Source organism: Thalia democratica, chromosome 6, assembly GCF_965202585.1.
Source record: "Thalia democratica chromosome 6, ktThaDemo2.hap1.1, whole genome shotgun sequence".
Classification (NCBI taxonomy): domain Eukaryota; kingdom Metazoa; phylum Chordata; class Thaliacea; order Salpida; family Salpidae; genus Thalia; species Thalia democratica.
Window position 1 is genome coordinate 57,705,825 of NC_139170.1, and position 24,988 is coordinate 57,730,812.

The 24,988-nt window shown below is 26.2% G+C and overlaps 2 protein-coding genes across 3 annotated transcripts; both read left to right on the forward strand.

Annotated features, from left to right (window-relative positions):
• The first annotated feature begins 14,479 nt into the window (after positions 1 to 14,479).
• LOC145838615 (stress-70 protein, mitochondrial-like) lies at positions 14,480 to 19,450 on the forward strand. The gene is made up of 10 exons (XM_082946235.1): positions 14,480 to 14,687; positions 14,961 to 15,195; positions 15,834 to 15,991; positions 16,377 to 16,622; positions 16,852 to 16,980; positions 17,162 to 17,304; positions 17,501 to 17,788; positions 18,079 to 18,286; positions 18,623 to 18,723; positions 18,934 to 19,450. Exons 1-10 carry the CDS (start codon positions 14,507 to 14,509, stop codon positions 19,195 to 19,197), a joined length of 1,953 nt encoding a protein of 650 aa, XP_082802361.1. The 5' UTR covers positions 14,480 to 14,506; the 3' UTR covers positions 19,198 to 19,450.
• A 74-nt stretch (positions 19,451 to 19,524) lies between these two features.
• Positions 19,525 to 24,702, forward strand: LOC145838616 (uncharacterized). Of its 2 annotated transcripts, none has more exons than XM_082946236.1 (7): positions 19,525 to 19,653; positions 19,898 to 19,981; positions 20,212 to 20,285; positions 20,642 to 20,900; positions 22,210 to 22,316; positions 23,376 to 23,473; positions 24,578 to 24,702. In XM_082946236.1, exons 1-7 carry the CDS (start codon positions 19,549 to 19,551, stop codon positions 24,631 to 24,633), a joined length of 783 nt encoding a protein of 260 aa, XP_082802362.1. In that variant the 5' UTR covers positions 19,525 to 19,548; the 3' UTR covers positions 24,634 to 24,702. The 2 variants fall into 2 exon arrangements, with proteins under 2 accessions (XP_082802362.1, XP_082802363.1); XM_082946237.1 differs by having other exon boundaries at positions 19,526 to 19,653; positions 19,898 to 19,973.
• Positions 24,703 to 24,988: the final 286 nt, after the last annotated feature.

Genomic DNA, 24,988 nt, shown 5'->3' on the forward strand with positions numbered 1-24,988 from the left:
AATAGCATTAATTTTTTTTGTATTTAAATATGACTACAGGTAATTTTGATGCAATACAGTAAAATTATTTTATATTTATATTTAAATTGATTTAAAATATATTTTAATACATATATAATTAGTTTTAAAAGTATATTAGGAAAAATATTTACTTTTTATGTTGGTATTTGATGAATATAATTCATGTTTTCCCTAAGTGGACCATCTTGTAAAAAATAACAGACAAAATGACTTTTGTATTTAAATTTCTTATACTTTTCCAATTTAAATATTTATCTTCTACAAAATTTAAATTTCATTGTTAACTCACTTTTTTTTAATGACAAGCAAAAAAAAAATAATTGAAAAAAGCATATACATTTGTATTTGAAACTCATTTGTATTTGAAACAGATTTTTAGCAAAAAAATTAAAACAGAAACTATAAAATCAACAAATATGATGTTTGCTCAAAATTAGAGCAAATATCTTTTTTTGAAGATTTTTTACTATGAGATGAAGCCTTTTTTATTACATTATGTGTTTCTAGTGGTCTATGGTAATACCAAAATTAGCTTCTGTTAATTATTTAAGTTCTGATGCTTTGGAGACAGCTCTTTTGTTATTCTGGGCTAAAAAATCCAAGAAAAATTAATTTACCTAGGTAGATAATTAAAAAGAAAGAATTATTCATCTAATCATTAAGAATGAATGTGACATAAAAAATGAGCTATTTTAATGTATTCTTAGTTTCTTTAGACTTTAGGGAGTAAAATATTTTAATATTAATATTTTAATTTCCTTAGTTATAGTTATCAATGCTTAATTATATGTTTTGTTTTTCATTTTTAATATAGCCTAAACTTTATTAAATGTGACTTATAGTTTTTACTTTAACCGAAACTTTCATTGATAATTTTTTTATGTAAAATAATCTTAATTTTTTCCAGTTGTTTTAAATTAAAAGTAGCAAAATATAAAACTAAATCAAATAAGAATGTCATGCAAGCTTTAACAAAAAACTTATCAACAATGTCTAAAGTAGTTTCAGCCAAACTTGTATTAAAAAGAATCAAAAACAAACTAACCATAGTTGACATGACTTAGCTGAAGTAATGAGAGTTACAAAAATATCAAATATAATACTAAGGAATAACACAAATAAGATTTTCACACACGTACTATATTTTGTAAATGATTGAATTTTATTTTATTAGATGAACGTAGTTAAATAAACCAAAACATAATATTAAGGGCAAATAGGAGTGAATGTTTTTTCCAAAAAATTAACATTAACTTTTATGTGAAGGCTATAAGTATAAGTTATAAGTCAGTTTTTATAATTTATAAATATGTAATTCAACTTTTTTAGATATAGTGATTATTGTAAAAATTTTCTAAAATAAGCTGGTAAACAACATTTTTTCTTTATCAAACTTTTAAAATTTTAAAATTTTACTATTAGTCTTTCTTCTCCTTGGTTTTAATAAAATAAAGCTCAAATTTTCAGGAAACTTTTCCTACTATATGAGAAAAACTCCAAAAAAACAGTTTAAAAATAAATTAAGTATTTTATAAGCAAAAGAATGAATAACATCCTTTTTTTGGATAAAAAAAATTTTTACTTAAAAATTCACTGTTTTTTACAACACAATCTTCATTAATAAATCAAAATTATACTAAAAAAGTTAGTAAATAGTAGCTTTAAAACTGTAAGAGAATATCAACTTTTAATAAAATTGTTTTTTGCCTTTTTTTAATTTTTCCCTCAAAAAAAAATCTATTCAAGTTCTGAATTCGTATCACAACAATTCAAAAACTAACTTTATCAATAAAAAAAAAGCTGTAAAAGAAGACTGTTTTCCAAGCTATAGATCTTTAAAAATAAGATTGAAATTTAAATAAAAATTCATAACCTACAATCCCTTTATATTGTCTATTCATATAACATTGTTTCTTAAAGAAATGGTATAGTTCTAAAAAGAACTAGAAACAACCATAATTTTAATAAACAAAAGCAAATACTCAATATTCTTAAATGAAAACTTTTCTCAAAACTGTAAGGTATGCATTACTGCTGCTGACTAAAGTGCTTTATAATTTTATCATATTGACTGCTCTAATGTATTTGTATTATGATCTAAGCTTTAAACCCAAAAGTTTATGAGAAAATAATTATAATAGTATATACTAGGTAAATTTTTAATAAATATACAGTAGGGGTAGGGAGTACAGCACATTTTTTGGTCATATTGTAAAAGTAATATGAGTACATAATATGATTTGGAATTGTTTTTGCTTGATTACGAACAATCTAAAAAAAATAAAATTTGCAAAAAAAAAAAAGTATGCCGCCAAAATCACATGTTTTTTGATTTTTAGACTTAAAAAGTATTAAAGTTACTTATACATGTCCTAGACTTATAATTTATATGAAAGCTGAAAACTATATGCATATATTTAAAAACATTTTAACTGCTTCTGATGTACTATGATGTCATTATTACATAAAATATGCAAGTTTTGTCTGTAAATGTTTTTTTCTAATATAAAAGTATGCTTCTGTTGTTTTTACATTTTTTTTTTTTTGAATGTAAAATGTGTGGAGTCAGCTAGCCAGAAAGATATTACTGATGTAATGTGATTTTAATTGCTTTGAAATGAACTGCTGCAATTACTTGCATTATTGCTGCAATTACTTACAGTTAAACCATTTTGGCGAGCAAAAAACGTGTAAATGAGTGTGCAATTTCATCCACTTAAGTTTGGTCAGCCATGAAAATTCAGAGCACAGTACAAATCAAGCAGGTCTCTTTGACTACATTCTAAACAAAGAGAACAAGTTAATCACCTTGCAATTTATCACGATTGCATATTTACTAAACTTGACTATTCCGCAGCATCTATTTTGCAAAACCTTCCGTTTACTTGCATGCTTATAAATGACTCTACCTTTTTTACACTTAGTTGAGATTAACTCTCAAAAAGACTTCCTCAAAGACCTATTTCTTTGCCTGTATGAAGATCTCAGCAATGGAATAATGAATGCTTGGGATGCCTATGTGATACATTATCCACATAACAAGGTGTTAAAGCCGACTTCTGAGTTGTGTAATTAAAATTTTTAACAAGATGTGTCTCAATGTCACACAAGTTTTTGACCGCCAAACAGGTAGAGAATATAAATTTGAGGTGGGCCTGTAGTGAGTGTAGAATAGCTGCATACTATTTTAAAATCCCATCCTGATCAAAATGAAGTTATTATTCGTACTTAGTTAATTTACTTTAGAGAGTCACACAAATCTGAAATGTTATACAATCTAGAACTTAAATAGAATGCTCATTTTGCTAAAGCAAAAATTTCATATGTACTCATAAGTCCAGCAAACATCACCCAACTACTCCCTACCTCTATATACAGGCCAAATATTGTAAAATAAACAAAAAGTAATAAATACATAATAAGATAATTTTGAAATATATGCAATAGGACTGTTAGTTTTTTTATAAATTATTTAGTAGTTTTAGTAAGTGGAACGGTGAGTAAAATTTTTACTAATTTTACTAATATGATATACTAATTATGAGTTAGTAGCCTTTTACAAGTTGCCAGTTTTCTTTTAAAAAGTTACTTGCTGACCACACTATATAGAAATATTTATTTGCAGCCTAAGTTATTAAAGAATTGCTACAAACGTCAATATTAAAATACTATCATAAACCATAATTTTCATAATACCAGCAATAAAAGAGTACTAGTAAAGAGTTGTAAATTAAATAAAGAACCTAACTGTAAGTTATTATTACAAAAAAAGTATTTTAATTCTTTTAAAAAAAGGAACATTTTTAGCTGTAAATTATCTTGCTGGCCACAGATTTTAGTTTTAAGATCCAAATACTGCTTTTTTCTGATCCCTGCTCTAATTAATTGCCCTAAACTTTTTTATTCATTTAGCTCTTGATATAAATTTAGCTGAGATTTTCTAGGGTAAAAGCCAAAACACAACAACTTCAAAAAGCTTAGTAGTTTAAATCTTAAGGTAATTAATCTACTTGTTTTAATAAAGACTAACTATAAATACTTACTTAATTTTAAAGTTGTTATTTTAAAACTTTATTTTTATCAGTTTTATATTGAGGACAATTTTTATGTGACACTATTTAGGGTGATTTTTTTAAATTGAAACAATAACAGAATACAGATTTTGCTAGACTTATATTGTTCAAAACAGTTTTAACATTGAACTCATTTATGGTATTTCTTTAAAAACTGTATTTTAAAAAGTCTAAAAAACAATATTATATATTAAGACTTACACTTTCAATAGATATTTCTAAAAAATTTGAAAGTTTTTTACACATTAGAAAAACTAATACTTTAAAAAAAAAACTCTAAAACAAATATATAAGTAGAAATTTTCTATGGCTAATATTTTCCTAACTTTGAAAAATTAATAAAAAATCAATCTCTTACAAATTTACAAAGAAAGATATCTGAAATTTTCAAGATACTAAATACGATAATTGTTAGCAACTTTGCTTGAAATGAAATACAACTTTTATGACTAAGGCAAAAAAGAAATTTATGTGTTTTGCTAATTTTTATATAAAAAACTATTCACTTGGAGTTTTTTTATTTTATTATTGGAATATATGTTATTTTAAGAGTAAAGCAAAAAATTATATATTTGAACTATAAAATACTTTAAGAACAGAGAGATTATAAACAAAATTATACTTAGGTTAAGGAGCTAAAGGAATACTTAAAACTGTCAAACTTTGATTGAATTTTTTAAAAGAATAAAAGCAACTTAGATTTTGACTTATCAAAAATATGATATATGTAACAATGTCCTTGGTTGAAAGCATTTTTGCATGTGTTAAAGGATGACCTAATTTTCAAATAACTGATTAATAAATATGAAATACTTGTAAAACTGTTCATAAAAGTTTAGTTTAATATTTTTCTAAGTGGAATAAGAGCATTTGTTTGGTTGTGTAGTGAAAAATAATAGCATATATAGAACCATATAACTTAAAGTGTATTTTTGTAATATGTACTGTAAAAAGTACTAAATAAAATTGTAAGTAATAAGTAGTAAAACACAAGTTAACTAAAGATTCTTTAACAACAACTTATTCACTTAAAACAATATCAATATCCACAACAATACAACATTTAGAGCCATAAAGGGTTTACATAAATTAAACAAGCAATCTAACATTTAATCTATTGTTAAATTTTATAAAATATAACAACAAAACAACTTATTTATTTTAGGGAAATAACTATTTAGATTATACTTTTCAGTTGAGCAAATAAAAAGTGTTTTTTATCATTTACTTAATAGATTTTTGGAAAGTATTTGACTTATTTTAGCTTAAAATATTTCTATTTGTCACTATGAATTAGTTTAGAAGCAAAGTTCCTCATTTAAAACTTTAAGTCTTATATCAGGGAAAACACCTAGTTTAAATTTTGCACAACCAAAGTAGCGAAAACTAACTAAAAAAATATATGACAATCTCAGTAATAAAATTATTAAAACACAAATTGTAATTAAAATTAAGTAATCGGAAAACATTTACTTGAGAATAATTAACCAGTAAAAACTATTATCATTTTCTAAAAAACTTTTAAAACCTTGTATCATTCAAACTCAAAAATACCTAAAACTGTTCAAAAAGAAAAAAAAATATGTTTTTTTAATTTGTGTTTCAATACTAACTATTATAAATAATGAGCTTTACCAGTTAAAACTTTTTCGTTTTATTGATGACCCAATAATCTTAGCTTTGTTGATTATTGCCGGAAAAAATACTGGGAAACATTGACTAGAAACAGAGTACAGACTGCTAATAAAAGGTTAAATATATTTTACAAGTTTCAGGGTGTTTAAGAATTTAGTTTTTATAAAGCAAGTGTGAATAAAAAAAAATCGATTAATTACTTTTAAAAGATAAAATCTAATAATTTTACTAATAGGTACATACTATGTGAGAAACAAATACTCGTATATTTAAAAATGTCACATTATAGTAAAAGCAAACTTTAAACGCAGAAACTTTTTATTTTAAAACTTCATAAGTCTATTACCAAAGTAGTCATTTCAAATCAATTTAAAGCAAAAAGTTTATTCAAGAAAAAATGTTAAGTTGTAATACAAAGCTCTTAAGTATTGAGTATTAATTACTGTTTATAACTGGCAAATCTGTTTACTAATATTAAGTTTTTTACCATAAATATTTGTACCATAAAAAAATTTAAAAATGTTATAATGATAAAAATCAGCTGCAGAATTTGTTAATATTCTTTACAACCAATAACATTATTTTTTCAACTGCATAATTATTTTACATGCCATTTTATAAATATGCAATTTATTTATTTATAAAAGTATTTAAATCAAAGCTTATCATAAATAAAATAATTTATATCAAATTTTAGCACATAAACTTCAGATATAAAAAACTATAATAACAAATATTACTGAATTTGTGATAGAACTAAGTCAGAAGATAAACTTTATGCTATAGCTAAAAAACTTCACAAATTGGTCTATTTTTAAACTAAGAACTTTATTTTCTATTTTTAGAACTGTATTTTTAAATTTGAATTTTAACCTTAAATCTAATATGAGTAAATTTGTAGAAACTCACCTATAATAAATATATAAAAAAGTAATTGTATAAAGGACAACAGAATATCAAAATAGTATACGACTACTAACTAATAGAAGAACCTAACAAAGTTTAATTAGGATTTCACATTAACAAAACTTGTGGCGAAGGTTTTCGCTTATTCAGAATTAAAAAAGGTCTTTTCTGATAACGTTTTTAACTAATATTTGAATCTATTTTACAAAAATGTAACAACAACAAAAGTAAATCTAAGTAAAAAATGTAAATTGCTAAGCAGTTAATTAATAAAAACAATAGAAAAGTTACACTATCAAGCTTTAATTTTATGAAACGATGTTTTAATAAGTTTTAGAATATACCTAACATTATTTTTTACATTTAATAAATTTTGATTTAGAAAAAAAAATAGTTAGATTATTTTAATTTAATAAATAAGTTGTTATACTTATCAAGTTAGTTATTACATAATCTCTATAAAGATAAACGTAGTGTACCCTAACTATTTTAAACACTTGAATTTTTTAATTTCATTTGGTTTTTGAAATAATATTAATTATACAGTTTTATTTTATTTCTTCTTGTAGTTTTTTTAAATAAAATAGATAACATAAGTTTTCGATTGATAGTTTTTAACCTACCATAAGTATTCTATATAATTTAACAATTTAACAATGATTTTAACAATTTGAGTTTAAAATTTACGAATTGTTGTTGTTAAAAAAAACCTGAAATACTTACCGATTCAATACTTTTTACATAAATTTTATGTACGGTGCTGTTATCCGGCTATGTTGTTCAAGCATTTTTTGTAATTATGGTCGGATAAGAACAGAATATCGATTTTTTTTTTCTGATACTATGCCTATTTTGTATTAGCTGCACATAAAATAAAAACTAAATCTTCCGTCAGTTAAGTTTAATTATTTAATCAAAACAATCAATAAAAATAGACATAAAGTTAGCGAAATAAAGCTTTTATAAAACTTAAAATTTAATCTAACGAAAGCAAATTAAACCGTAAACTGTTTAAATAATATCAAATTTTTTTCTGAAAAAAAAAGAATTAAGCTTTACTGAGTTTTCTTGTTTCTTAGCAGAAAACTCACTGAATTGGATTAGTTGTGATGTCTTTCTTGTGTATTCTCTGTGGTAGACAACGACAGTTAGCTAAGTAACCATAAATTTTCTAAATGGCTTTAGCATCAGAGGCTGAACACTTTGAGAAACATCATTTTGTCTTTAACACTGTTATCAACCTTACTGTATTTACTAAAAGGGCCTAGACTCTAGAGCAGTGCTTCTGAACCTTTTTCTAGTGGCGGAACCCTTTTCTAAAGTTCAACTTTTCCGCGGAACCCCTAATTTCAATTTTACATAAAAAGTTTACTTTTTTAATGATATTTTTTAGATTTCGAAAGGCTTCGCGGAACCCCTGAGAGGCGTCGCGGAACCCTAGGGTTCCGCGGAACCCCATTTCAGAAGCACTGCTCTAGAGTATTTACCTAAATTAAACGGTGGAACTCAGAGGCCTTTTCGAATCAGTTTCGAATTGTACTAGTTTCTTGACCCTTTCTATGTTCCTGACGAAATTGAATGTAAAGGGAACTGTCTATCTTGTAAAATTTTTCTTTTTTCCTTGCCTCTTTAGCCGCTTTAGTTAATTCCGGTTTCTTGTTTTCAGCTTTCAACTTTTAAACTTTTATTCACTTCTCAAAATTTCGTTTAAAGTCGACTTGCCTATGATGAACTTGCTAATTATAAAAGATTCTGGCACATTATTGTTTGCCGTTTCGCAAAGCTTTAGCTTGTTTTTAATTGTTATTTAAACTCATTTTCTTTTTTTGCTGTCTTTTTCATTTTATAAACCAGGTGAGTTGACTGTTTCAAAAATATATAACGTACTTAGCGAAATCAGAAAACTTGAAAATTGAAATAATATACGCTATAATTTACTGAGCGCCAAAACTAAGAATTATAACATTAAGTTTGAAATAGTTATTAGAACTAATACGTATTTATAAATTACTTTCCTAATCATGGAAACTAAATTAGACACGTTTTTATAGTAAAACATTGATTTTAACTGAAATAAGTTTACTTTTTGACTGAAACCACCGGATAAGCTATGAAACTTATAAATTAGGACCGGATATGCGAGGAAACACTGCATTGTTTTAAAAATAAATAATTATATATATATATATATATATATATATATATGTATTTACATCTTTGTTTACCAAAGTGCTTTTTTTTTTAATTTGAACTAGCTGAAGATTAGAGACAACCTTTTTTGTTTTTGTGAAACATATGTTCCAGCATTTTTAAAATCGTCATTTCAATAAATTATTTAAAAGCCCCTCAGTAGAAGGTGTTCAAGTTTGAATATTAACCTTATAATATATATATATATATATAATATTTGATGTACCACTCGATAACCGAAAAGTTTTTTTCCTACACCAGGTCCTTAGATCAAACTTTTTGAGCGCTTTTTAATCGTTTAATAAACTGTGTAAAAAAAAACTTTAACAACATTTTGAGTTTGTGAAGTTAATGCATTATTTAAAAGTTTTTGATAAAAAATAATACTGTAATTTCGGTTTTTCAAACAGTACTTTGGTTTTAAGTTATAAACTATATTGTTCTGTAAAAATACATGTACGATAGCTAAATTAGTTTAAATTAAAAAATTTTAATAAAATTAGTATTTATTTTATACATCATTTATTATATTTTAAACTTAATGAAAAGCATATTATAACATAATTTACCACATGTTTTATATTTTTAAGTTTCTGTTTACTTTTTAAACACTGTAGTTGTGTAATGAACGCATAAGGAACTAAACTTATAAAAAAACAGTAATATCTTTAACGTTAACTGTTCTTAAAATAACTTTTATAAAAAAAATTGAATTTATTGCTAGAAGGATAAAATAACCATTATAATTATTCATACCAAGATTAATAATTGCAGCTCGCTTTAAAAAAAACCTAACTGTAAGTTGATTTCTAACTTTTATTTTAGTTGAAGATACAAAAATTGAATTTGAAGTCTAATTTATACAAGGTATAAGATAAAGATAAAATTAAGAAAAATAACTTTTACGTCTTTTAATAAAAAAAATCGAAAAACTTAATACATTTTTTATGTAGTTACTCTTTTTTAACAAAATCAAAAATAACTTTCGAACATTTATGACTTCTATAAAACAATTATACAAGTTAATCGTTACTTTTCTACAGCTTTTTTTATGATAAGATTTAGTAATGATTAAAAAATATATCTTTTAATTTTTTTAAAGTTAAATGTATTAATTTTCATAATAAAATATATAGAACATCTATTTTATTAGTTATTTAGGTTTTTGAACCTGTTTAGAATTAAGTTATCCAAAAATTTAGACCTGCTCTGCTATTTTATGTAAAATGAGCTTTCAAATATGGTAAACTAGAATTTTCTAGCACATTTCTGTTTGCCTACCAGATATGAAATTGCATCAGATTATGATAAATCACTATGCAACTAAAAAATTATACCAAAGTTTAAGCCTTGCACTGAAAATGGAAATATTTATACACACAAACCAGGTTTTTTTTACAAAAAAAAAATTATAAATTTAATTTGTTATTTATTTTACATTTAAATAACTGTACATTTTAGTTTAAGATTTTGTAAGCATTGCTTATAATTTTAAAAGCTTTTAGTTTATTATATTTTAACATGTGAGAAGTTATTTTTGATTATTAATGTTCAAAATGTATAAAGTTTTTAGGGTAATCACAGCTGATTTCAAAAATTTCATTTTTTTTCTACTTAAGGTTTATTTTTTATTTACATCATTCTAGATCAATGTTATTAAATTTATTCTTTTTATAGTTATTATTTGAGATGTAACATTAAGTTAATCAAGTTATTCAACTCAAATTCAACCTTTAAACACCTTCTGATTCTTAAGTGAATCTTGTCTGGTTTTCTCATGTTTGTTGTCACAATTGGTTGTCATATGATATAGGTTTAGAATAAAATTGTATTCGACACAAGTAGTTAAAACTTCTTTGTAAGCAAACAATACTTATAAAAATCAAGAGAATTTATTGTTGATGTAATTTATATTGCCACAAATTTGTGCTACCTGGGATGACTCAGGCTATAATTTCTGAAACATGTAAGCTGAAGTTTGTTTGAAATTTTGTGCCAAACTCAAAATTATTTATATTTTTTTTCTAAAATTTAGACTAGTTTTGTCTAAACTTGTGTTTTTCAAATTTTTCATTTGAGTGTAGTCCATATGGTAGGGTCCTGTCATTGTAAACTTTTCAAGTTACTTGTTTTATTACATAAAATCAAAACCCACTGGTTGTTACTTAAAAAAACATGATTTAGCATGATTAACATCATTTATTTTTATATTGAATCAGGCTAAAACAATTAAATTCAAACTGACTTTTTTGTCTCTGCAGTGGCAACCCTATGTAATTTTTCAGTTTTACTGTTATATGTTTATCAGGTTGCCACACCTCAGGGAACTCAGAGAAACTCAGTAAAATTTTATTCTTTTTTCTTTAACTCAGGGAAACTCAGGGCAGGTTTGGTCTTTCAAACAATATCTCAAAGAATATTTTTGCTAGATCAGAATGAGATTTAGTTAAACAAGTTTCAATATTTTGTTCAAAAAAGTTAATTTTATTTATCTTTAAGTGCTTATTTAGAATATTTTTAGCCTTGTGGCTAGTTCTTCAATATTCTTAGAATTGAGAGCATAGGGGGGTTAACACCTTTTTTTTTTGAAATTTGATTTTATTTTATATAGATCTAACTAAGCTACAAAGTGCTTTTTACAAATTTTAAAAATTCAAAATAATTTTTGAGATATAGCAGGTCAAAGTTGGAGGCAACAATAGGCTCCTTATGGGAGGCGCAAACTAAAACAGCAAAAACAGACTATTTCACTAAAAATTTATCTCCTATGTTTTTTGAGATAATTACCTCAAATTTTCAGGAAATGTTCCTTGATATATGTAGAAAATTCTGTCAGAAAGAATTTAAAATAATTAAAAAATAAAACCTCTATAAAAAAAAACAAAAAAAAAACTGTTTCTTTTTTATTTTTTAATTGAAAAAAAAAATTTCCAACAAAATTTTCTAAATATATCAAGGAAAATTTCCTGAAAATTTGAGGTAGTTATCTCAAAAAACGTAGGAGAAGATATATTTTTAGTGAAATAGTCAATTTTTGCTGTTGTAGTTTGCGCCTCCCATAAGGAGCCTATTGTTGCCTCTGACTTTGACCAACTATATCTCAAAAATTATTTTGAATTTTTAAAATCTGTAAAAAGCATCTTGTAGCTTCGTAAAAATTATATAAAATAAGATCAAATTTCAAAAAAAGGTGTTAAACCCCTATGCCCATAATAAGTACATGATGGTACTAATTTAAAAGTCCCACAATTAATTTAAATGTCAGAATTATTAATTATCAAACACCAAGTAATTTAAACTTATTTTTAATCTAAAATGACAGAAAGGCAATAAAACTTTCTTTTACAATATTTAAGAGCTATAAATATATTTTCATTTATATTTTGCCTATTTCATACACTTAATTTAAAAAAATCTTGTTTTATAGACTTTGAAATTGTCAATTTTGTTTTAATTATATATTTTCAAGTTGATTAAATTAAAAAGATGTAACCATGTGCATTAGATATAAACAGGGTTGCCACATTATGATGCTACTCTAGGTAACTCAGATTAAAAAAAAATTTAGCTAACTAAGTTAATTTTGAACTATTTTAAAATCTCTAGCTAACTTTTTTTTGCATAACTCTAGGTATTTAGTTAGTTTTTTAAATCTCCATTTAGTTTTTGACTTATTAATCTGTTTTCCTAAAAATTGTGGCAATATAATGTTGTTATGTAATTGTATTGTTCTCAAAGTTTTAAAAAGCTTAGTTTCATAACATTATTTTTTTCAGTGTTTGGCTAGTTTTATTATCACTTTTTCACAGACTCAAGTATTTGATTACTCAGGCGAACCCCTATTTGAAATAGAGTTTTTAAAGCTGTTCTAAATTATTTAGAAAAATTGGCTTTAGGAAATCAAAATATGTTTAAGGGGGTGTAAATAAGGTGTGGACATATTTTACAGCATCAAGTTTTGTATCAAAAAGTGGCAAACCCTTATAAGAAATATATTTTTAGAAACTGTAATGAATCATTTTAACATTATTAGTATTTGGTAATAGAAATAAATTGAAAGGGGTGTGGCCATCAACTTTAGATTTAAGTTGCAATGTTCCTACATTTATCATAGAATTTAAAGAATAAAATATTATTTAAGCACTTAAATTGTAAAAACTTATCAGGTTTAAGCTTTAGTAGTCTTCTTTTTCTCTCAGCTCCTAGATGATTTTTACTGCCTTAAAAAATCTTATTTTATCTTTTATGAGATATAAGTTGTAGAGGTTGGTAGGGAAGTTGCAAACTAAAAATTAATAAAAAAACTTTTCAATAAAAATTTGTACAATGTTTTGCTATTATTTATTAAAATTGTTTTAGTATGAGAACAAGTTCTCTAATTCATTTAATTAATGAAAGGTATTTTGGTGCTATTATTCCAATTTTGTAAGAAGATGCTATTGAAGTGAGTCTTTTTAATAACTGTTTAATTAGTTTTTTTAAAGTTTGAAGTCCCTAACTCAGAAAATCAAAAGTGGCCTGACAGAAATTTTATTAACTTGAATAGACAAGGATTAAAAATCTGCAGTTTTAAAAGTGCTTAAAAGTATACAAATATGACTATACTTAAAAATTAATCTAAGTGTTTAATAGTTCATCATTGATTGTTGTTATAGCTATAATATTACCTAGCTTTTTTTTAAAGTGAGTTAAACTAAGTATAATAAGTTAATGCAAAAGTATGAAAAAGTTATTTATGGAAGTTAAAATGTTTTATATTTTTTTACTTAATATGAAGCTATTAATAAAGTTATGAAATTAATAAGTTACTAATAAAGTTTATAGATACTTTAAAACTAATTATATATATATATATATATGTAATTGTAAAAATGAAGCTTTTTGTAATAGACTTGATGGTCCTCCATTTCAGTGGAGTAAAATAAAAATCCATTTTAAGCCTTTTAAGGTTTCATTAGCCTATTCTTGAGCTCATTTAGTTTATTTTTAGTGGGGAACTAAAAAAGAAACAGCTTTCTAAATAACTTGATGTTTTGTCAAGCCTGTAACTTTTCCATGTTATTTGAGTAAAAATTTTTTTGTTTAAATTGTTTCAATACCATTTACCTCTCACAATTGCATCTTTACATTTAAACAATATAAAACAGACATCAGTTTTATTGATTATAAAATGTGCTTGTTTTTATAATTTTAAGTATTATGTTGGGCAGTTATTTACTAAAATCAATGCATAGTTCTCTAATTATGCTACTAAAATTACAAATTTAAGTTTTTGAAAATCATATACTTAAACACTTTCAATCATATAAGTATCAATAAAATTTTGAGTATTAATGTGTAATAAGTAAACAATTAGTGTTATTACCCTTCCAAATTAAATTTTTACAAATTTTGTTACACCATTCATAAGCATCAACTAGCTTATTTGACTGTAAAATATGAACTTTTTTCAATATTTTTTTTTATTAAACAAACATAGAACAAACAAACTTACAATTAAAAGCAATGCAGATTTCTTAGCTTTAAATTTCACAGCCTTTATCCATACCTATAAAATATATCAAGATCTGATTAACTACTTGAGGCAACAAATAATGCATTATAAGCTGATATATTATACAATAAATAATCAATCAACAATATTTTGCAGCTATATTTTTATAAACACAAAACAAACAAAGATGCTGTCCAAAGCAATGCAGATGTCATACAGCAAATGCAACGTTGCAAGCAGGCTTATGGGTGTCAGGGGATACGCTGATGCTGTTAAGGGGGCAGTCATTGGTGTTGATCTGGGAACTACCAACTCTTGCGTGTCTGTCATGGAAGGAAAACAACCAAAAGTTCTTGAAAACGCTGAAGGTATTTATTTGTTTAGTATTAGCTAGTACTTTTATTAACTACTTTTATAATGATCTAATGACAATAAGAATAAAGTAAATTAATGTTTCAAAAATATTGAGTTATTTATATTATAAAAATTGTAGAAATTAAAAAAAGTTAACATTAAGTTTTTCAACAGTTCTTTTATTTAAATGATCATAAACAGTTTTTGTAGTTTCAAATTAACAGTTTTTATTCTAGAACCAAATCTGTAACATGTAGTAGTTTAATTTTAGTTATATCAACTTACAGGTTCAAGGACCACCCCATCAGCAGTTGCGTTCACCGGTGAAGGTGAGAGACTTGCGGGCACACCTGCTCGTCGCCAGGCAGTAACCAACCCCGGCAACACATTCTACGCTACTAAAAGACTGATTGGTAGGAGGTTTGACGACCCGGAGATCCAGAAGGAAGCAAAGATCAGCCCGTTCAAAATTGTGAAGGCTTCAAATGGGGATGCATGGGTGGAAGGAACTGATGGCAAGAGGTTTGATTCAGTTTTAATGGTTCTTATTATTTTAATGGTGAATGAAACATTACTTTAGTTATATAGAATGTTAAAATTACAATCTGTTTCAACAATTTATATTAAATAATTTAATTTTGATTTTGGTTAAACACTATTTGTTAAAGCACTGACAATTACTTATAACTTAGTTTTTGTAGTAATTAAGTTTTTAATGGATAATATTTTATAAATTAGTAATTTTGTTAATAACTTAAAAACAGGTTGTTAGTTGTTCTTTATTTAAACTTTTCACCCTAAAAACAAAGTCTTTAAGCTTACATAATAGATTTGTTTTTTACTCTTTTGTAAACCAAAGTTACAAAAAGAATAATAAAATTGATTAATTTTTTTTTGCATTTAAACTCTTGTTTTTAGTGTATTTTATAAATATACTGAGAAAGCATAAACATTGATCATAAAGGAGTATTATTTAATTCATTTTATAAAACTGTGCTAGTTTGTTTAATTGTGGTTTGCGTTTATAATCGTTTACTTAACCTTTTCATTATTTAACAAAACTGTCATGGCATAATTAATAATAAGGATATCAGTATTTCATTGTATAAATAACATGATGTTGTCACTTCATAATTTTACCAATAATATTCTTATAACAGGTACTCACCAAGCCAGATTGGTGCAATCGTCCTGTCAAAGATGAAGGAGACAGCTGAAAGCTACCTGAACACTCCAGTTAAGAACGCAGTAGTTACTGTTCCCGCCTACTTTAACGATTCACAGAGGCAGGCTACCAAAGATGCCGGTCAGATCTCAGGTATGAAAGTATACATTAGTCCAAGATAGTACTGTTTGTATGACATTTTTATTATTCTTTCTAAATGTAGATATAATAAAAAAAAGTGTAGAATTCAAAAACCTTCCATGGAATTTAATTTTATTGTTCATTTCTTTCTTCTATGAAAGTTTTAAATATTTTTTTTAAAATTCGAAGTTTAGTGTTTCATATACAGTTTATTGTTCATTTTTGTTTTGCTTTCGATTACTTTTAGAATGTTTCATATTTTACATTTTAAATTACAAAAGTGAGATAAATCATAACAAATAACCTTTGTTTTTCAAGTTAAATGTAATAAGTACTTCCACATCTAAAGAAATATTTATTTTAATGGTTACTAAAAAATATTTCTTAAAATTCATAGGATTGAACGTGCTTCGTGTCATCAACGAACCAACAGCAGCAGCACTGGCCTACGGACTCGACAAAGCCGACGACAAAGTAATTGCGGTGTACGATCTTGGCGGCGGTACTTTCGACGTGTCCTTGTTGGAAATCCAGAAGGGAGTTTTTGAAGTGAAATCGACTAACGGAGACACCATGCTGGGTGGCGAGGATTTCGACAACTGCATTGTGAACCATTTGATCGATCTGTTCAAGAAGGAGCAGGGTATGTAGAACAATTTAACTGTAGCTCAATTTATTGTTTATAAATGCTTAAATTTATACTAATTTTTTTTTAGATTTATCATTGTAAACAATATAACAGTTTTTCTTCTTAAAAATATTTAACTATTAATATTCTTTATTAGTAAACTATTTATTAGTAATTTTTCACCATGAAAAATCTTTAATAATTTGTTATCATTATATATAAACACAAATATTTTTCTTGATAGGTATTGACTTGAGGAAGGACAACATGGCCGTGCAGAGAGTTAAGGAAGCCGCAGAGAAGGCAAAGATCGAGCTTTCATCTTCATTGCAGACTGATATCAACCTGCCTTATTTGACCATGGACGCCACAGGTACCTATTTTATTTAATTGATTTAATGTAATAAATTATTTTAGGTGTGTCAAGTGTAGTTCTTTTTAACCTCATTTAGAAATGTTAACTAAATTTTTAAACACTAATATTGATATCTCATTTAATTCTGAATAGAGTTGTTTTTAAAACAGAAAAATAGTACTAAAAAAAAACACAACAGGTCCCAAGCACATGAACTTGAAAATGTCCAGAGCCCAACTCGAATCCCTCGTAGGAGATTTGATCCAAAGAACCATCAAACCTTGCGAGAAAGCAATCCAAGATGCTGAGGTCACAAAAGGAGAAATTGGTGACGTCATTTTGGTGGGTTGTTTATATCTTATCTATATAAAAACTGTTTTTGTTTCGTCTTTCTTTAGAATAAAAATAACTTGATTACACTTTTTAAATGATTCAGTTACTTTGAGATATAGTTAATCTAAACATGTAAATTGTGATCTTATTAAAAGTATTTTTTATGATATAATTATTACTTCTTATACCAGAATTAAACTCGTAGGTAGGAGGTATGTCGAGGATGCCCAAGGTTCAGGAAACCGTCAAGCAGATATTCGGCAGGAACCCTGGCAAATCTGTGAACCCCGACGAGGCGGTTGCCATGGGAGCGGCCATCCAGGGAGGCGTGTTGGCAGGCAACGTGACTGATGTTCTACTGCTTGATGTCACCCCGCTTTCACTCGGTATCGAGACGCTGGGAGGAGTTTTCACGAAACTGATCAACAGGAACACCACTATTCCCACCAAGAAGAGCCAGGTATTCAGCACAGCCGCTGACGGACAGACACAAGTTTGTTTGTTTAAATTGTTGTGTATGTCGTTTGTATACTACTAAAAATATGAAAACTTAAATACTTTTTTAATAGGAGATATAAATATTTAACCTTTATGTTTATTGAATCGTTTTTTAACTAGTACTTATATTAGATGGTATGTTTTACATTTTTTAATTGAGAAACTATTTATTTTTACGTGCCATCTTTTTATGATTTTAGGTGTTCTTTACTTATTTTAACTTTTGTTTTTAAACTATTTAAAAGTATTCTGATCAATAAATATAAAACGCAATTTTTCCAACAGGTGGAGATTAAAGTGCACCAAGGTGAACGTGAGATGGCGGCCGACAACAAGATGCTGGGACAGTTTCAACTCGTGGGAATCCCCCCTGCACCGAGGGGCGTCCCCCAAGTAGAAGTCACGTTCGATATCGACGCCAACGGAATTGTGAACGTCAGTGCGAGGGACAAGGGAACCGGAAAGGAGCAGCAGATCGTCATTCAGTCATCAGGTGGGTTGATTATATATTGTTTGTTATACAGTTGGACTTATGATTTCTATAATAGAAACAATAAATTTTTACATGGGTTGAGCTAATGACAAATATGTATGCTTTTCATCTATTGAAAAGTATTAACCTCCATTTTTATTTTTTTATATTTAATTTATTTATCACTTAACCTAACTGTTATAGGTAATTAATTAGTGTAATGATTAGAGCGAGTATATACACTATCATAACCATTAAATAGTTGTAGATTTTGTATTTAATTATGTAGTTATTTCCATGTTTTTGTTTGTTAAATTGTTCCATATTTATTTTTTAAACGTTCTATTCATACTTCAGGTGGTCTCAGCAACGATGAGATTGAAAACATGGTGAAGAAGGCAGAAGAATACGCCGAAGAAGATAAAAACAGAAAAGAGAAAGTTGAAATTGTCAACCAGGTACTTTTAATATATGCTCTGAAGAAGTGATTTATTAGTACTTTAATAAATTTAATATACTTGTTTGCTTTTGCTGGTTTATAGCTAAAAACATAATTAGTTTATTATTTTTTTAGCTAATATTTTTTAAGCCTAACTCATAAAATGTTTCTAAAAAAAAATGAATATAAGTGTAATAGTTAGTATTCAATTAAAATATAAATAAATCAGGCGGAGGGAGTGATCCACGACACGGAGTCCAAGATGGAGGAGTACAAGGACCAACTGCCCAAGGAGGAATCGGAGAACATCAAGCAGGAGCTGGAGAAGTTGAGAAATGTACTTGCAGACAAGGACAGCCACTCCAACGACCAGATCAGGGAAGCGTTCAGCTCGGTGCAGCAGAAATCACTCAAGTTGTTCGAGATGGCCTACAACAAGATGGCGCAGGAGAACAAGTCTGGTGAGAGCCAATCAGAAGAGAAGAAAGAGTAATGTGGACCAATGGGAGAAGAGTGTTTTAGGATGGACTTGATAGAGCGTGAACTGATATATTTATTTGCAATTGTTTTTAATTCACTCTCAATTTTTTATGACGTGTAAATAGTTTTTCAATGATCAATAGTTAATGATATTAGGTCGTTTTTTCTTTGCTTTTGTTGCTTAGACAATTATGTTTTTTTGATTTAAAGTTAAAAGTTTCTATATAATTTTGTCTTTAGGCCGTCTGTTGAATAGTTTTAATTAGATTTTTATTAATTCAAATTAATTAGTATGCTTTGTCTATTTATTGAAATTTGATCTTATTGTTTTTTAAATCACAGCTAAATATTTTAATTAAAAACGATGGATTTCAACCCCTTCGATAAAAAACGCTCCAAGAAAAGGAAACCCAAACCAAAGAAGAGAAAGTCAGTTTCTGATGTGCTTTCAAACATCAGCAAGAAGAAGGTTGGCACTCAAAATATTTTTTATTTATTTAAAATTTTTGCTATGTTAAATGCAACTGATTTCGAAATTGCAAATTAAGTTTGTGTTGATAAAATAAGTTTTTAGTCACCATCTAATTATTTTAAGTCTACAAGGTTTATAACTTATATTCAATAAATAATTTTAATTACTAATCTTGATTGTGTATATAAGTATTGTATGTTATAAACATGTACTTATACTTAACAAAAGTTTATTTTATTAGAAAGTACAAAAAGAACTGGAAATGCCAGCAGATAGGACGTTCAACTCAGTTCAGTCTCAATCACTTTTTGGAGAAAGTAAATTGGTAGCTTTTTTATAATCAATTATGATTAACTGAAATATTTTTTTTTACTTTAACTTTATGTATTGTAGTAAATTCTACTGATGAAGATAACAATAACTTGATTCAGAGTATTTTGAGTCCTTCTGATTTTTAATAAAAGTTAGTAAAAACTTGTGTTTTTTCCTAAATTTAGTTTGAAATAATTTAGAAAAGTTAAAAGTAGTACCTATATTAATTGGTGTATTTTTTAGGAAATTAAAGATGATGAATCAATAAATGAAAGCGTCATTGAATTGGAAAGACCCACTAGAAGTGATCATTTAAAGTTGGTATATTTTCAATGTTTTTAATACTAATTAAGGTTAAATTAGTATAACAAGCTTTGAATGTTAAGTAAAAAATTTTTCAGCTTATAAGCTCTTGTGAGACTTTTAAAACTTACAACAGCTGATTGTCTACTTACAGATAACCCAGAAAGTTCTAATTTATATAAAACAATTTTAGTATTTATAATTAATTAATAAGTAAATACATTTATCAATCATATTTATTAATTTAATGTTTTAGTATATATAAAGTTATAATAGCATGTGTTTACAGTAAGCAGATTTTATAAGTTTTGATCTCGAAAAATCACAGCAAAAATTTATATATATTAATAAAAAAAATATGAATTACCAGTTGCCTGTCAGACGGCACAAGCACAACCTCCGATGATTCACACACCACCCTCGGTTCTCAGATTCCGGGAATACCCTCCACCGAAGATCGATTGGCAGAAATCCCCTCTACCGAAGATCGACTGGGGGAAATCCCCTGTTACGAGGACTACTTGCTGGGTGCGAGCGAGGAAGAGAAAGCGAGGATCTACAGACTGCAGAAGTTGTACAACATCAGCCCGAAACAAATAAAAGAAAGGTTCAAGACCCCGTCTATAAAAGTGAGTATTTGAGTATTTAATTAAGAAATTTTTTACGTATTTAAGTATTTTATAATTTCTGCAGTTACCCCAAGTGGTCGTCAGTTCCAAAAAAATTTTAACAATCCATGTAGAAATGTTTGTAAAATAGATGTTATTTAAAATTGATGACCTCGCTCGTTGAAACTATGTATCGCAACAAATTACGAAAAAGGGTAATTCTTTTAAATTTGTTGTTAAGGAAGTGTTAAAATATGACAAGTTACTAATACTTCCATGAATGCTATTTTTATAATCAACGCTAATCACAGTAATGTATTTATTACAAGTTATGGCCCCTCCAACAAGATTACTCAAAATCTTTTATTAAAAACACTTAAGACTTTTTTTTTTGCTCATCATCAGCAACTTTATAATGTCTAGTGTAAGTTTCAATTTATTACCTCACGGACCCTCTGTAACCTATTTACTGCTCATGGCGCCCCCTTGGCCCCCTAAACTTTTGTAATGGCCCCCAAGCGGGCCACTTGGCCCAGTTTGGAAAACCCTGGTATAATATTAAATTCCCAATTATGTTTTGATATATGTTTTGAAGGCTGTTGTACTGATTACTGTTTTTTTTAAATGATAGTAACAGTTAACATGCAGTTTTTGTGTTTATTAAAGTTGTTAATATATTTACAACATAAAAAAAATTGTAAAACAAAAACTGTATACATTCTTAATTTTTATGGTAAGATACAGGTTTGTTTAGTAAATTCCAAAGGTCGATAGTGGTAATATAAGTTGTTAAAGTGTTTCAAATCCGAATAGCTCGTTTATTGCTCACACCTGTTTAGCAATGGTAATTAAAACGTAAATAAACTATTTGACCTTTAAAAGTTTGCTAAAACTTGAAATTGATAAAAGTTTGAGTTAACTGGTTAATTCTACATTTGATAAATAACAAGTTGTTTATTAAGATTTGATGATTAATATTGTAAACTTTTTATGGTACTAATGTAATTTTTTTCCTAATATTGATCACTAAAAAAAGTATTTAAGAATAAACAACTTCACTTAACATTTACACTTAGTTGGCATTTTCACTTCTGTATTGACAGTTGTAAACATTTCTTAGAAATAAGTGCGTCAGTCGACAATTGAATACGCAATAAAGGGGAAAATTTTGCACAACAAACATAATATTTGTTTGAAGTTTTAGCTTTATACAATACATGAACCTTGACTTTTTTTGTCAAGTTTTTGTCCTAATGACTTTCTGATTAATTTAATTTTTGATCAATTTAAAATGTAGTATATAATGAGAAGTAAAAAATATGACTAACAGGAATACAGCCAAAACCACAGACATCATATATACTTGGAATATCAATCCATTATAATGTCCAACACGATGAAGTACAATCTTGATTGCTCACAAAGTCAAAAAAATATGTCAGTTTATTTTATTTATCCAGTATTTCAAGAAGTTCATTATGTTGTTTTTTTCAAAATAAAAAATCTTTGATTGTGTATTAATGATAAAAAATACTAATACTAATTTAAATATTTGATATATTTTTGTAAAAATCAATAATATATTTGTGAATAATAATTTGATATATCATCAGGGTTGCCACTTTACCTGGAATTTGACAATTTAGGTTAAAATAACCTGGAAAAACCTGGAATTTGAGAAATTTTGAAAAAAAACTGGAAAAACCTGGAATTTTAACAGTTTTAACAATTTCGGTAGTAAAATTTCAGTTTGATACAAAAAATCTATCATATTAATAAGATTTTTTTGTCATCATCAAAAAAATTTTCTATTGAAAAATACATTTAAAGTAACTTTTAGTATCTTTTCAATGTTTTTATACTATTTAACGCAGTTTCTTACATTATACTCAACTTAGAACTAAAAATAGACCCAAAAATGTATACTTTTAAAAACCTGGAAGAAATGTAGAAAACCTGGAAGAAATTTTGAAAAAACGAGTGGCAACCCTGTATTATTTGATAATTTTAAATACTAGTTTGTATTCATTGAAAACAACTAAAACATTCTAAAAAAATAAATTGATTAATACAACTTTTAGTTTAAAGAAGTATTGCTGTTTCTTACAAAAAACAAGTAAAATAGTTTTAAAAGTATAAATCGAATCAGTTATTAAGTAAAGCAAGTAATACATAACAAAAATGTGATATAATATTTAAAAAAAATTGTAGTACACATGTAGTTTGAACTATTGATTAAATTAAATGCTTAGAAATGGTGTAGAAACAATTATACAACTTTTTATAAAAAACTAAAGTGTTGATAAAGATAGTTACGTTGATAACTACTAATAAACAATATGTTAATACTCGATATATGAAAATATAATAAATATACTGTTGTTTTATATAACAAATGAACATAGAAGAAAGAAATTAAATAATATTTATTATATAATTGATAAACAGAAGTATTTGTATAATTTGTATGAATTAAAATAAATAAATTGATATTAGATGCACACCGGCCGGATGGGAAAGAAATGAAAATTCCAGGTACACGATAATAATGGATCCGACAAAACAGAAGGATTTCTTCCTTGATTCCGATAGTGGTGAGTGTTTTGAATATTACATATATTTTTTTTAATTCAAAAGAGAATCATTATTTTTCATCTAATATAGAATGGTGTAAAAGTTTTGATAAAGTAAAACAATTTTGATTATAATCTATTAATTCTACACTATTGGTAAAATAATAACACACTCTTGGTTAAGTTTTATAAAATAATGTAGTTTTGCATAAGCAGTATAGGTATGTATGAAAAGTAAAATATTAAACTAGTATTTCTGTAATAATATTATATTTTATTTTTGTCTCAAAGTCTATTTTAAGTTAAATAAAATTGTTTAAGCTATCTCTCAAATAAAAAACTCTACTAAATATTTATAGTTCTTAAGTGAAATTTAAAAAAGTTTAACTAATCATTGTGTGCGTTGTAATTGTTTGGTACATCTACATCTGTTTAACTAAGTTATATAACTGATAGTGTTAATTTAGTGTAAGTATAAATGATTAAATTTTCAAAGAACTTATAAGTATTAAAATTTATTTATACGACATTTACATTAACATTTTAAACTCCAATATCTGTACATCAATATCAATACTAAGTTGTTTTCAAATACAGAATAGTTTTTATCAGACACCAATATGACTAATTAATGATAACATTACTCATACTTTGAGTTAACTAATGAATAAGTGTTTATTAACATGATAAATATTAAGTGCTAATAAACTAGTTTTTCAAAACAAAAAACAAAGTACTTTATCTTAAAAGTTAATTTTTTTCTAGCGTGCCGAGTTGTTTACTATAAATATTATAAGAGTAATTATTTAATAGAAACAAACTAGTGTAAATAAAACAACTGTGCTTGTTTTTAGTGTTTTATGTATTCTTTCTTCGCAGCAGTGAGTTAAGTAAAAACACCAGAATTTTCTAAAAAAACAAAAGTTGGTAAGATAACAAACTAATATTTATTATGATACTTAATACTGTCCTTTCAAAAAAAAGCTAGGCAAAAAAGTTTTTAGTTAATTTATTTTATTAAAAATATTATTATATAAAAAAGATGTTTTTATTAACAAATTTTAGGTGCACAAAAACTAAAATAGTTTAAAAAATATTTATATTAACAAATAATACTATTTTCAGATTTATCAGACTTCGATGACGACTTGGCCGGAAAATGCCTCTTCAAAGATTCTTAAAATTATAAAAAAATGTATAGAAAATTTTTGATGTTTCTCTTCTACTTTTGTAATTTTTGTATCACTGCCAGTTTTACAATTAATTTAATTAGGAAATGTTTTATAGAAAATTTAAATGATAATGTAAGTCATTAATAAAATAAACTTGCTAGAAATTTGTTGCATGATATATATATGTATATAAATTAACGAAATTATAAGGAATATTAAAGTACAAGTAAGCAAAATAAAGAGTGTTAGCATTAAAACGAATTAACAAATGCATTGTAATTTTATTTAAATTTATTCATTTAGTTACGATATTAAGTAAGCTTGATACTTACGGCTTCAATCATTCTTACTAATCAGCATAAGT